General features: G+C 35.7%; 1 protein-coding gene across 1 annotated transcript in view; it reads right to left on the bottom strand.

The window, feature by feature from the left end:
* The window catches only part of RTTN (rotatin), a 95,050-nt gene that overhangs the window by 41,484 nt on the left and 38,125 nt on the right, over positions 1–15,441 (bottom strand). Inside the window, exons 21-29 of the mRNA XM_009889075.1 lie at positions 13,523–13,640; positions 13,134–13,239; positions 12,306–12,362; positions 11,737–11,925; positions 10,398–10,637; positions 7,280–7,424; positions 5,399–5,553; positions 4,047–4,266; positions 2,081–2,209 (exon numbers count right to left, since the gene is read on the bottom strand). Coding sequence (XP_009887377.1) covers positions 2,081–2,209; positions 4,047–4,266; positions 5,399–5,553; positions 7,280–7,424; positions 10,398–10,637; positions 11,737–11,925; positions 12,306–12,362; positions 13,134–13,239; positions 13,523–13,640 — 1,359 coding nt within the window. The remainder of the gene's footprint in view (positions 1–2,080; positions 2,210–4,046; positions 4,267–5,398; positions 5,554–7,279; positions 7,425–10,397; positions 10,638–11,736; positions 11,926–12,305; positions 12,363–13,133; positions 13,240–13,522; positions 13,641–15,441) is intronic.

Here is a 15,441-nt window from a genome sequence, read left to right as displayed (position 1 = left end):
TGGTATCGTCTTCTTCATAGAATTAGGATAGCACTGCTAAAGGGAGATTAATTATTTTATTTGAAATACTGGGATAATTACTTCCATTCAAAATTTACTGATTATATTTTATTTTTTTTGATTACTAGCATTCTTTCTCTCTTACAATATACATGTGTAGAAAACTACCAAATAAGAATATGCAATTATTTTTTTGATAACTTGTTCTTTTTCTTCATGCACCTGCCATGTGATTAAATAAAGTCACGCAGACTACCACATACTACTTAGCTGGATTCCATGAAATCATACTTGACTTTGCAAATTCACTTCTTCAGGTTTAAAAAACATACCTGCAAAGTGCTCTGTTTAACCATGGCACTGCTCAAACAATGCATTAAGTTCATAACAAACCAGGATACCTAAAATTTTATGTATGTCTTCTGACCACGTCAGTCCTGTATGTTTTCACACAATAGATGACTGATGTTTCATTTCGAGCAGCATATTTTGCATGGATCTTCTCAATACACACAATATTAATTAGAAAAAGCACAGTATTTTACAATCTTTGAATGTGGGGAGGGAGGGCATAAACATACAAAATGAAAAGCAAAACATAGGTCAGCAAAGCAAGACTAATGAAATGATACCATATCAAACAAGCAAAACATTGCAGCAATTTTATTACACTCTAAGTATATGCTCTACTTCTCATGTACTCCAACAAACATCCATAAGTAACTCCTGTCCATCAGTATGACCTACAGGATCTTATGTCTGCCTTAACAAGGTGGTTCTTCTAATAATGTAGAACCATACGGGTTCATTATACTGCTAATGACCAAAAAATAACTTGCTTTAACTAGTTTTAATTTCAAGGCATTAGACTGAGTTTTTAGTTAGCATTAATTATTTTTTTTTAAATTATAGTTATCCAGTGTACCTCTTGTATAATAATACTTGAACAGAGGAAGAAGGCTAATTTTGTATTTCTCTTTCCATAAGATTTGACACTAAATCACGTGATAAGTAACACCTAAGATTTAAAATTTCTCTGAGATTATAAATTATTAGTATAGTCTAGACAGTAACACTGTTATAAACACAGGTTATGATTTACAACCATAAAAAAAAGGCCACCAATCACTATGCTACTATACACGTTATTCTAAGAGACTGCTATTTAAAAAAAAAAAAGTCCACTTCTTCATCCACGCATTTATGATCTAATTCTTTGGAGGTTGCAGTCTTCCTGCAGTGTACTTAATACTTTGTCCCCCTGCAATTTTAATAAACTTTGTTGGCACTTCGTATCTTGAAGGAGTACAGAACTGAAGCAATAGACATCTGGAATTTGGAGAAGCAGGTATACGGCTATTTCCAGTTACATATGTACTTGATCATATTGAAAGGTATTAATTTGTGGCTATCACAGATATTAACAAGAGTGGATATTAATTCTCCGAAATGATTACACTAAACTGTTGAATTTGCTTTAAGTGCTTCAGGATGAAGGTCATTTTTTCTAAACTCTCAAAAATTTAGCTCTCAAAATACACACATGACACAAAGCACAGATAAAAAATTTGCTAATAAGTAGATAGTTCCTTTTATAAGTGAGACAATAATTCATGTATACATATATATACACACACTTGAAAGAATACACTCATGTATGTGTAAACATATGGTAAAAAGCCTGTTATCTATACAGGGGTGAAAAAATAATGCTGTTATAAATCCTTAAATTTATTCATCCTACATAAAATCCTGATTTCTCATTTTTTATAAAATGAAAATACTTTATTCTGATAAAAGTTTTTTCTAAATCCACAGAATTAGTTGCAGAACATTTTCAGTAAGGTTAGAACTGGATCTTCAGCTGTCTTGTATACTATACTTTATTCTATTAATTTATCTAACATTATACACCAAATCAGATTACCTGATTTTTTTTTTTTTCATTTTTACTATCTGCTGCACTATAAGACATTCTCCCCCCCCCATATGAAAATCCATCATTTAACTTGAGCAGTTAAAATCTACCTGTGCAGAGCCCCCCCAGACGACAAGATAAGGACCACTGTAATACACTCACCATATCCTTGGCTTGGGCCATCATTTCATGAGATAAGTGAAGCAAGCAAAGAACTGTGCTTTTCGTAACACCTTTTCCCATGAAGGACATAGCATTTCCTCCCCATTCAACATAAAAGGACGAGATAACCTAGGAATGGGAGTACAAGTTCATGGTAGCTTTACTGTAAACAGCATCCAGGTAGAGTACAAACAGTCCTACACGCTACTAAATCGTATCTTAAACTCATGAAAAGATGACACAGTTTTAGCTGAATCTTAAGAATGTATTTATTTATGAGTCATTTGGTCATGCAATGGTTTCCTATACGGTTAAGTCTCTTAAGTTCAATGTTTTTTATTCACTTCTTCAAATGAAGAACGCAGTGGAGCTTAATAATAAGCACAATATTGAATAGAAACCTGACGGTTTGTTTTTGATGGAAACAGTCCATTTATTGTACCCAGTTTTTTATGCTATGTTTGGAATTAAAAATATAATTTCTTTTCAGAATTCTGTGTTCAAGAAAAAGGGCCATTTATATCTTTTATTGTGATTTGAACTGGAATAATTAATCAGCTTTCCATACAAATTCTAATGAACATAAATAAAGGTCACTGGATCAGAACTGTCTCTGATCAAATATCTAACGATACATGTTAAAATAAAAAGCGTGCTGCTTTCAACAGAACAGGCCCAAAAATATTTTATAAAAAGTTATAATCTTAAGACTTACTCTTCTAGACATATTTTTCTCCCCAAAGCACGGCGACTTAAACCTCTCCAGTTTTGCTGCTGTTCTTTCTTGCAGTGTCCCACTCTACAGCAATACCTTTCAAACACCCTTTCTCCGCCCCCCCCCCAAAAAAAAAAAGAAATCTACATTTACTTTCATATTTAGGCAGTGTAAAACTGCATAATTCTTCTGTTCATAGAGCTTATGTATCACCAGTTGATTTCATTCCGTAACTTTTATTATGATTATGGCCAGTAATAATCTTTCTTTCACATGACAACATCTATAGCTTTGGTGCCATTTTTAGTCTAGATTTCAAACCACAGAACTCATCTACTCAAATTGCTCTAAAATATTTATTTCTACTCAAGAAATCTTGTCAGGTTAAGACTTCCCCCTAAAAGACTATTTCACTTTTTCATCACAAATATGGCTATCATCTGTATAGAAATTTTCCTGACACTTATCTGGTTGCCATTCATATCATTCAGAAACAAAAATAAATTAAAACTACTTTAAGACTTTTTCAAGCCTCTACCAATGCAACAAATTTTATTTGAAACTATAAAGAAAACTTCTAAATGTACCTACCTTACTGAATACTTGTGAAACATTCAGAAAGCCAGATCTATGCTTTTCCTACAGTTTTAAGATGACTGGAGTTTTCAAAAGATGTAATTTTAGGAGCAAAAAACAATTGCCTGTCACACCCATGGACTTAGCAAATAAACAAGAACACTCAAAACAAGAATGAAGTTTCGGCTTCCCAACAACTGCAGCATCTTGAATTACCTCTTTTCTGCTTTCTCGGTATTAATAATGTGTGTAACAAGTTCCTGTTCCCCCAGGCCCCCTTTCACAGATGGATTTTGCCTGTGGGAGAATATCTTGGATTTTTTCTCTTAAGAGTTTCAGTTATTAAAAAAAACAAACCAAACAACAACAAAAAAAACCCAAAACACCCAGATATCTATTTTTCATCTTGCTTAAAGTATAACCACTTTATATTACCTCTTAAATAGGGGACAAAGGCACACACAATACAACCTATCATCATAAGTATAGATACACATCACTCAATCTAATCTCCACATTTTTGCTATTTACTTAGCACAAAAAAGCATCTTTCCCACACCTACTCCTAGTGATGATATTCACTAAAAGTACCTCCTAAAAATTATAGTGTCATTAGTTACACAGCTCTTCACAAGCATTCAAACCAAAAGCTAAGTTATAATATAAGCTACTTACCTCAAGAAGACCTGCTAAATATTTCTTACAAATTGTGACAGGTTCAACTGCAGCAGAGTAGGTACTCCAGTTTGGAAGTGCAGTAACATGAACCATTCCTCGTAATGTTCTCTCCAGAGAAGGAAGTCCATAAAAATGTGGTGCATCTGTTAGCCTTAAGCATTGCAGCAGCTTCAGAGCCAGCTCAGTTCTGAAAGAGCCAGCAAGTTCCAAGCCCTCTCTGGTTTAATTGTAAAAAAGAAAAAAAAAAATAATCAACTGGCAACATGAAACAATTATAATGAATTCTTTTACAAGAGGCCAATGCCTCCTTCTTCTTACTGTTAGTCTATGAGTCTCAGCATCTCAATTAGTTACTATTGCCCTCTGCACAGAATAACGTGGAATTAAATTTGACATTTCTAGCTTCATCCATGTTCTGAAAGCATAATATTGCATCTGATTATAGCACGGCTGCTTAACCAAAATAGGACAAATTAGATGTAACTCTGATTATTAAGGAGCACGTTAAATAAAGAGCGAGAGATTGAAGACGATGGATAACAACAGGAAGAGCTGCAAAGCTTAGTAGCTACACTTATGTTTGGTCTGGTTCAAGGGACAAGTTTAAAAGTCTTTCCTGCAAAATATCATCAATCTAGAATTCAGGTAGATAGAAAATAAAGGAGGGTAAGATATAAATTAACAGGAATTTCTATAATTCTCCCTTTTCCACCTGTCAAAATTTTTAGAAAATTTATAACTGTGGGAGAATGAAGAAGGCAACATTTTGAAACTATCTTTACAAACAGATATGTAGTGGCACTTAAACAAATGTTATGTTAAGCTGCAATTTTAGTATCTCTTAGAATACAGTTGGACAGAGAGATTTAGTGTGGGAAGATGTATCAGAAACTAGAAGGAAAAAAACTAATAGAAATTCATTTCTGGGTTTGCTGGATTGACAGAAAAAGGTTGAAAATAAACAATTGCTGATATTTCAAATATTTCAATGGTTTACTTTGCTATAAATAAATGCTGAAGTCAACCAAGTTATCATTTGCTTGTGCAAATTTCCAGCAGTGAAAAAGAAACAGCCTGTCTTCTCCCTGCAATCAGTTTTAATTATCGTTTGCTGAAAAAGTGACCACTAGTACATACTCTTCCAAGTTTTCCAGCTCATTTCCCCATTTACTGTGAAAAGGCCTATCTAATGCTGATTTTCACTTCAAGAGGACTATATTCCATTCTTACAGTATAAAATGATTGAGTCATGATGTAATTCTACTGAAATTTTGACCGAGATACAGCAGCAGTAGGTATTATTATGATCCTCCCTCAGAATTACACAGGCAGGTCCATTTACACTGTACCTGTCAGTCACTGACATGGAACAAAATAACAATGTGTTAAAAAGACGAATGAGTTCTTTATCCAGTTGCTGCCTGACAGCAGTCTGCATTTCATCTATTTCTTCCCGCACTTGGGATTCTGATCGCACCAGGAGGCCCAAAAGGGATTTTGGCTTCTAAAAGAAAAGAATAAAAATACAGTCACATAATGCATTGTTTAAATCCTATTTTAATACCCACACTAAAGCCATTTTTCTGTTGAGAGCTTGCAAATCACACACATTATAAATCACAGATCCCATGATCATTCTACTAAGAAGTATTTCTGTAAAAGGCACTGTAAAAAATTTCTATAATTACCAATAATTTGAATCTACTAAACATCATAAAAGAAGCTAATGTTAAGGCCTTTAAAATCTCCTGGCATTAAGCCATGATACAGTGTATTTTGAAGCATGAAAGAAAAATCGCAGTTATACACAGCAATAAACTGCAATAAAAAAAATAGATCACAAAACCAGAAAAAGACATAGTAGAAATATTAGTTCAAGGTGTATCTTGCATGTCTCAGTTGCTTGAAAGACTTAAAATTATTTTATATAAAGATTTTTCTATTAATATATTGAATGGACTGAATATTACTTACAAAATTCCATAGGATTCCCAGTTAGCCATATAAATTCAAGTACCTGAATTCTGTAAGTAATTGAAATGAAGTCTACTAGCATTTTTTTCCTAAATGTTTAGATTGTATTTTAAAATGGAAGAATGCAAGTGCATGCAGACTGTACTTAACATACAATATCCCTTGTAAGACCATAAAAGATCTTGCATGTGGGCAGTATGTCCTTGTTTTGTGAAGAAGAGTACTTTGCAGACTTCTAAAACTGCTGCCATCACTCTTATCTTTGGCATGTAACTATTGTTTTTATACAGTAAGACTCAATTATTCTATTTTGACAAATATAATAAAAGTTGTTTTATACTGCTTTATGATGTTCATTTCCTCTTTGTTTTTATACTTTCCAATTGTACACATCTTAAATAAACAGTACTGGACAGAACAAATCTCTCAAATAGAAAGCACAAGAGTCTAGAAAAACCGAAAAGAAAAAAAAATTATATTCTTTCAATATTATACATGCATTTTAACTACAGAAACTGAACTGTATGCTCATATAAAAACTTCCTTGTGCTTATCAAAATATTTTACCTGGACATGTTATAAACATTTAAAATCAAACCTGAAATGACAAACACACTGAAAGCAAAAATTTCTGTCTTAACTTTCAATTGTTGTTCTTAATGCAAGACAGATAAAGTTCATTTGTATCTCTTTGCCAAATAGAAGGTTCCAACACACCTGTATGGAACCTCATCCTTTAAGTTACATGGATAACACATACGTAGTTATGTAGCTAAGCATACGTTATACAGCTCTATATGTATGTACACACATATATATGTATAGTTCCATAGTTAACCGTATCATGTAAGTATACATAGTTACACGTACATATAGAGCTCTGCATAGTGCTATGCATAGCTAACTATAGTTATATGGCTCTATCCAACCATATTACCATAATTAACTACACCAGAGCAAGGAACACAGATGTTTGTTTTTGGCAAATACAATATTTGAGTTTAGAGAAAAAAATCTGTATAACAAGCAAAGGAAAGAAGGAAATATACTCATGTTCAGAGTTAACTTCCCCAAACACTAAAACCATAGGACTGACCACAAAGTAGGAGACATTAATAGCACAAGATCTGCTATTTCCTGCTTTTGTTTAGAGAAGTCATTTTCCTTGAGGAACTCAACAGAAACAAAACAGCCAACCAGTTCAGAGTTGTATCACTTCTTACAGTCTACAGCTAACTTCTTAGGTATATTCTTACATTTTTAAGCAATGATTTCAGGATCCACTTTAGATGGTCCGACTCCAAAGTTGATCTCTGCTCTTTAAGCAATTTGTTTAAAAATCTTAAGACATCTACTAAAAGCTTCTCATCCTCCACAGAAGCTGGAAGCACTTGCAAAAACCTGTAACGCAAACAAAAATATTTACTGTCACACTTGTAGCACATTAAAAGAGAGTTTAAGATCTTAGTCTAACAGGACTGAAGTCACCTGCAAATACATATAGCAAAAATGGAATTATATTAATGATGTTATAGATCATATCTATTAAATTGCATATATTTCAATACTTTTATATGAAATATTGTCTATATTAAATTATTATACTATTACACATTTATTGTGTATGGTTACAATATAAAATTGTTATATACATTAAAAAGTGTATTTACACATGGTAAGTATGGAATTGCATATAGTAAAAGGTAGAAAAATCTGAACAGGGCCACAGACAGGAAAGGAAAAAGGTAATTAGCTATTAAATACTAGCAATTAATAATAACAGTAAAGCCTACCTATGAATTTTAAATAATCGTTATTTTAAATGCAGGATTGTTATTTTTTGCCAGTTTTGTGTATGTAAATTACAGAATCACACAATCATTGAGGTTGGAAGACACCTCTGGAGGTCCCCTGGTCCAACCCCCCTGCTCATGCAGGGACACCTCGAGTCAGTTACTCAGGACCATGTTCAGGCGGCTTTCGAATATCTCTGAGGATGAAGACGCCACAACCTCCTGTGGCAACCCATGCCAGCGCTCAGTCGCCTTCACAATCAAGTGTTTCTTGATGTCTAGGGAGAACCTCCTGTGTTTCAGTGTGTGTCAACTGTCTCTGGTCCTGTCACTGGGCACCACTGGAAAGCGCCTGGCTTCATCTTCTTCATACCCTCTCTTCAGGAACTTGCACACATTGATAAGATCCACCCCCTGAGCCTTCTCTTCTCCAGACTAACCAGTCCCACCTCTCTCAGCCTTTCCTCATAGGAAAGATGCTCAAGTCTTTCATCATCTTAGCGGTGCTTTGCTGGACTCTCTCCAGTATGTCCATGTCACCATGTCACCCTTGTCACAGGGAGCCCAGAACTGGACACAGCACTCCAGGTGTGGCCTCAGCAGTACTGAGTGGAGGGGAAGGATCACCTGCCTTGTCCTGCTGGCAGGACTCCTCCTAATGCAGTCCAGGATACTATTAGACTTCTTTGCTGCAAAGGCACATTGCTGGCTCCTGTTCAGCTTGGTGTCCACCAGGATCCCCAGGTCCTTTTCTGGAAAGCTACTTTCCAGTTTGGTGAACCCCAGCATATACTGGTGCCTAGGGTTGTTCCTCCCCAGGTGCAGTACTTTGCACTTCTCCTTGTTGAACTTCATGCGGTTTCTGTCAGCTGACTTCTTCAGTTTGTTGACGTCCCTCTGGATGGCAGCACAACTCTCTGGCATATGAGCCACTCCTCGCAGTTTAGTAACATTAGCACAATTTCTGAGGGTCCATTCTGCCCCATGATCCCAATTATTAATGAAGATGATGAACAGGATTGGACCCAATATTGATCCTTGGGGCATATTGCTAGTTACCGCCTTCCAACTGGATTACCACCATCTGGGCCTGGCCATTCAGCCACTTTACCATCTGTCTACTCATCCAGCCCATACCTCATACAAGGATCTTATGAGAAACAGTGTCAAAAAGGCTTCCTGAAGCCAGAGTACACCACATCCACTGCTCTACCCCCATCTACCAAGCCAGTCATTTAATCGTAGAAGAGTATCAACAGGCTGGTCAAGCACGACTTCCCCTTGGTGAATCCATGCAGACTACTCCTGATGACCTTCCTGTCATTCGTGTGTTTGGAAATGGTTTCCAGGATTGGCTGCTCTATCACCTTCCCAGGGATTGAGGTGAGGCTGACTGGCCTGTAGTTCCCTGGGTCCTCCTTCCTGCACTTCTTGAAGGTAAGAGCGACATTTGGTTTCCTCCCATTCTCAGGCACCTCTCCCGACCACCTTGACCAATCAAAGTGGACATAAAATTACATCAGCCAGGATAAGCTCATGGGTGCATCCCATCAGGGCCCATGGACTTATGTATGTCCAGTTTGCTTATGTATTCCCTAACCTGATCCTCTTCCATGATATGTCCTCCTTGCTCCAAACTTTCTCCCTCGTCTCTGGGATCTGGGATTCCTGAAGGCTGGTCTTGCTACTAAAGACTGAGATGAAGAAGGCATGCAGGACCTCAGTCTTTTCCATGTCCTGTGTCACTGGGGCCCCTGCCCCATTCAGCAGCAAGCTCACTTTTCCCCCAGCCTTCCTTTTGTCACCTATGTACTTAAAGAAGCCCTTCTTGTCACCTTTGACGTCCCTCACCAGATTCAATTCCAGGTGGGCTTTCAGCTTGCATAATTGCAGCTCTGCATGGTCACGCAATGTCTCTGTATTCTTCCCAAGTTACCTGTTCCTACTTCCACCCTCTGTAGACTTCCTTTTTATGTTTGAATTTTGCCAGAAGCTACTTGTTCATCCATGCAGGCTTCTTGACATTTTTGCCTGACTTCTTGTTCAATGGCATGGACCGCTCTTGAGCTTAGAGACAGCAATCACTGAGTATTAACCAGCTTTCTCAGGCCTTTCTTCCCTCCAGAGCCTGATGTCATCAGACACTAACAATAAGATCTTTGAAGGAGTCAAAGTTTGCTCCCCTGAAATCCAGCGCTGTGATCTTATTTTTTGCCCTCCTCCCTCCTCTCAGGATCCTGAACTCTACCACCTCATGGTCACTACAGCCAAAGGTGACTTAGGCATTCACATGCCTAATGAGCCCTTGCTTGTTTATGAGCATGAGGTCCAGTAGAGCACCTCTACCTACTGGCTACTGTCACCTATATCACGAATTTGTCACTGATGCTCTCCAAGAACCCCCTGGATTGCTTATGCCCTGCTGTGTTGTCCTCCAGCAGACACAGGGAACAACTTATATATATATAAGAATCAGAGGAGCACGGACAATCAATTACATAAATTTGAAAATACAGAAACTAAGACATTTACAATTTAAGCATCATAATCTTTAATGGGTTTCCATAGTCAGTATGCTTACCTGTTTATTGCTTTTTGCCAAACAAAGCTCTTCAAAGTGGTTCCACAAGACCCAGAACTGCATTTTAATGCAAGTCTGTCATTTAGAATGTAAAAACTAAGCCTAGTGAGAGCAGCCCTAACATCCCTGTGGGACACTGCTTGAATGATTGAATTAAGACAATCCTGCAGTCCATAGTTTATGTGAGTTATTTTGAGTATAAGAATGTCTTCTGCGGATAGCTTTAGTGAATCTAAAAATCTGAAAAGGGATAAGAGAAAAATGATTAACAGCCATCATCTTTACAAACTATTTCAGTGAGTGTTGACTCCTCACTTCCTGGTTCAAATGAGAAGACAAAACATATATTGCCTTAAAAAATTATTTTTGTTAGCTACTTGTTTCTCCTCCTTCCCCCTCCCTGCCTCCTCAAAAAAAAAAATAAAACCCCAACAACAATAACAAACAACCCCACCCCATTTAAATCCTGAGTTGTTTGGTTTCTTTGGAAAAATGGCACCTCTCAAAGTTACTTGAAGGGTGCTATTCACATTGTTTGCAAGGAACTCTTCCTCCACACTATTGTAAATGTTGCCCACTGGGACTATAATATTTTCGTATCTTCTTCTTAAGAGATTGATTTGTTTTTGCATGAGGGAGCTTAAAATGAAAATGATTTAATCAAATTAACAACTGCAAAGTTTCAAATGGCTCAGCACCACACTATTTACTAATAAAACTTCTAAGACCCCTTAAAGGACACAAGCAAAAACTGAAAAAGTGTCAAGATGGACAGAGCTACAGATACAAGCATTTCAGTCCTAGTAAAACACAAAGATGTTGAGTTTTGTATACAAAATAGTCTCAAAAAGAAAAATGATGCTTAATCAAGAGCTAACCAAAGGATGTAAAGGGCATTTTCTTCATTATCTACCATAACTCTTAGTATTACCATTAAAAAGAATAATTATTTGAAATTTAAATCCCCAAGGAAAGAAAGAGAAAAGAATAAGTAAGTCATGCAACTATAAAGGGTGGGAAAAAAGACAGCTCCCTAAAAATACCCACAATGACTGCAAGAAAAACAGCCACAGAGCCCATTTAAAACTGTTTTAAATGAGTCTGACCATCAATAAAAAGTTGGATCAAGTTCATGTATAAATGCCATTTAGGTAAAACATTAGCTGTGACAACATATCTACAGCCTCTTGGGATATGATCCATTACGATTAAAAAGACAGCATTGTCAAACCAGTAAAAACTTGAACTGCTGTTTGAAGTTGAAAACCTATTTAAACTTAATGGAACACTAATGTAATTGAAATACATTGTGATTTAAAATCAAGATAAAATGGCTCACATTTCTGCTTCCTTCTCATAATTTATCAGTTGCAATAGGTTTTCAATCCCATGGTACCACGACAGATTCCAAGCCATCTTAAGCATATCTGACACAGGTTTCATAGTCAAGTACTCAGAAGATAATGGCACCACAACAGTATTGGGGCTAACTACATGATGAGCAGTGATCCTGACTGGGAGATGATACCTAAAAAAAAAAAAAAAAAAAAAAAAAAATTTAAGAGTGTTTGGTTTTGGTTGGTTGTTTGGGTTTGGTTTTTTTTAACTAAATGCTCTACTAGACCAAGAGCAAGTTTTTACATTTGCAAATAAAGTTTTTGAAACTCTTTTTCCGAGAACAAAGACTTGGAAAAAAAACCTCCATGTTTAAAAATGCAGAGAACGTTAGATTTAACACCAAATGTTTCCCTTAATTCTCCTACCTCCATACTTTAGGAAGGACAGCAAATGAAAAGAAGCAAAGTTAACTGTTAAAAAAAAAAAACCAAAACCAAAACCCAACAACAACACAACCAAACAAAAAACCAACAAAAATCACCAAGCCAAAACCAAACCACCCAGACATACCTTCTAACAACAGCAACAGGTAAACTGAAGGCAGGTACGCCAGTATCATTAATGGTTACGCCATCAGCCCTGCAAGAAATTAAGTTACAGCTATTACTCCCTATTTTAAGTTTTGATTCTCTACTAATGCTACAACTTATCACTTTATTATTCAGAAATAGCTGTATTTTTAGCTAGCTCTTTAGTAACCCACTAATGAATAATTCTTATTAATAAATGTTTCTTCGTGATTATGCACCATAAAGATAGCTCTTAGCCCACACACTTACAGAATACTTGTTGCAGATCTACTGCATATTAAAATGAAATAAAAGATAACATACCAAATCACATGCTTGTTTCCTTTTTTCTCTTAAAGAAAAAATATGAATTATAATTCTTTTGAGTATATTTCATGTGTGTGAATTCTAAAAACATATTTTTTCTGAAGTATATCCAAATTTCAAATAATAAATATCATAAGGTGAGGTCTGTTGTTTTAAGGAAAACTGGTACACTTAGAAGCCAAAGTAAACAGGGTAATTCTAACTACGTTTTAAAAACCACGCCTATAGGTAAGTATTTGATTTGTATAGTTTCCAATCAGGGTTTTTTGAAAATTAAAGTAAACTTAAAGTTAACACTGATGTACAAAGTATTTATACTGCAAAATTATGCCATGTGGACCTATACAGCATGCAATCCAAATATTGAAACAATTTGTTTGGCCTACAAATATGCAATTTTGGATATATAAAAGTTTGGGCCATAATTTGTTTGGGTACATATAAACTTATTTTCATTAAAACCTTAAATTTTGACTGGAGAACATGCCATTAAATAACTGTTTTTCCATACCACGTTTCTGTTCTTGCTACTTCATCAAACAACAGAAGACAAAGCAATACTGTCGTTTCAGTTAAAACAGCATGATCATCTTGGAATATGAGGGAAACTGAATAAAATAAAAATATTTAAAAATGTGTTAGGAAAACACTGACATTTAACAGTGCACAGAAGGACCCCTGGTTAAAAATTACTGATTTCCACAGTCATTTTGCTAACATCTTCAACAGATACCACAACATGGGTAACACTAGCACACAATGATTTATCTTTTAAATATTAGAGACTCTGAAGTGATCCAAGGTTCTTAAGAAGGCATTTGGTTAAACACCTAACTACATTTCACACATTTTCTTTCCATGCATGTATTAAAGTAAAAATAGAAACTTTACCTCTGAAGAGCAACAGCAGTAAAGATGATTGCTGTGCTAGGGACAGACGAACAACTGGATCAGCATATACAAGTTTGCGTAACAGTGTTAGACATGGTAACACTATGGATTCCATAAGCTGCAGGAATAAAGAAAAAAAATATAGATGATAATCGGGATAATCTATTATGAGTTGCTTAATACAAACTGTTATGCTGTGAAGTGCTGCATTTCATCATTTATACTAGAAGAACCTAGAACTTTCTTAGACAAGCACATTTCACCGAGACACTAACTGCATATTCATTAGAAAATATTTATTCACTTCTGGTTCTATTTTATTAGTAATTGATGGTCATTTTATTGGTCTCTGATGTCACAACAAAATTATAAAATATGTCTTTTGGAAGCAAAGGTTAAGTATATGAGCTGAAGGATTTCCAAAAAAACATCCAAATATTTACAACCATAGAAGCTTACTAATTTTTAAAAAAATGCAAATAGCTTATGGTATCATATTCATTTTCTGGATCCCAGCCTTTCAGATCAGGAAACCTAAGAAGGGAAAGCAGCTTGCTAAAAGTTAAAGTATCAGTGAATGGCAAAAAATACGACCAAAGCCACTGCTCCTAAGAGTGAGAAGACAGTACATCTGTCACAGCACCATTACTTTGCTTGTTCTGCCTTTAAATTTTACTTTGTAAACTGCATCACCAAATATAGTTTAGTTTAATACTGCATAAACAAAAGCCCTGCTTATTTAGTACGCAAAGAGTCTTTTGCACAGCTGTATATAAAGCCTTATTTAAACGGTGCTTTTTCCATCTACTATGTCCTTTATCCTTTTCCTGGTAGCCACTTTTCTAAGAACATGCAAGGTTTTTTGGTTCTGTTTGTTTTTCTTTTCCATTGATTTTATGATAAAGTAAAAAAATCATTTGAGGGGAGAACCAGAATCTGGGCTATATTCCCTCTGGATAGTGTCCTAATGACTTATTTAATCAAACCTACATGGTCTGCCTTTCACCTAATGAAACTAGCACTGCTTTGTGTTTAGACTAAGCTCTATCAAACAGAGGTAAGCAGTGCTCCTACTTCATTTATTCACTATTCTGGTGGATAGCTCATTTTCTTGGGAAGTAGTTTGAACTGTCGGAGTTTGGGGGAGCTAAGGATGGGACATCTACTGGTTGTGTTCAAGAGACAGAAGTAAGACTGCTTAGTTATTTTGCAGAGGAAACTTTCTAGTTATTTTACACAGCAGAGTATTTGGGATCCAAAACTTCTGCCAACACAGACCTGGCAAACAAGTTTCTGAATGCTAGCACTTGAATAAGTGGAATTTCATATACAGCTGTTGGCTTACGCTCTCCTGCTGACTTGATCTAAATCATTCATTGTTCAACATGCAATTTTAGATTTCTCCTCTAAAATACTCTGCAACTTTCATCATGTAAAGTTTGAACATCTTGTTTAGTATAAAGACCCTACATTTCACAAGCCATATCTGCAAAAGAAAGGTGTCACAGCCCCTAGAGAGTTGTTGCCTTCCTGGATTCAATTGAAGTTTATAAAAAGGGCTGGAAACATTATTCTAAAGCTTATCCTAGAGTCTTACCTGGCTACGAAGGATCTGCTTAGGGCAATATATTTCCCATACTTATACTTCTGTATTATAAAGTAGTTACGCTATCATCTACTCACTATCCAAAACAAAACAATAGTTGCATTACTCTGTATCTCTAAAAAAGGTAAAATAATAAAAAACTGACATTAAAAAAAACCACAGTAAAAAAAACCTGAAGAACCCAATATTCCAATTTCTCCAATTAGGTTTCAGTGGATTACAAAAGCAGTCATATTCAAGCTAACATAAACTGGACTAGACATTCCTTAACGCCGCAAGGATAAAATAATCTTAGATACTGATAATCTGTAAA

The sequence above is a fragment of the Charadrius vociferus genome, unplaced genomic scaffold (assembly GCF_000708025.1).
Source record: "Charadrius vociferus isolate BGI_N301 unplaced genomic scaffold, ASM70802v2 scaffold65, whole genome shotgun sequence".
Lineage (NCBI taxonomy): Eukaryota > Metazoa > Chordata > Aves > Charadriiformes > Charadriidae > Charadrius > Charadrius vociferus.
The sequence above is the reverse complement of the archived record's forward strand: the minus strand, read 5'-3'. Positions and strand labels throughout refer to the sequence as shown.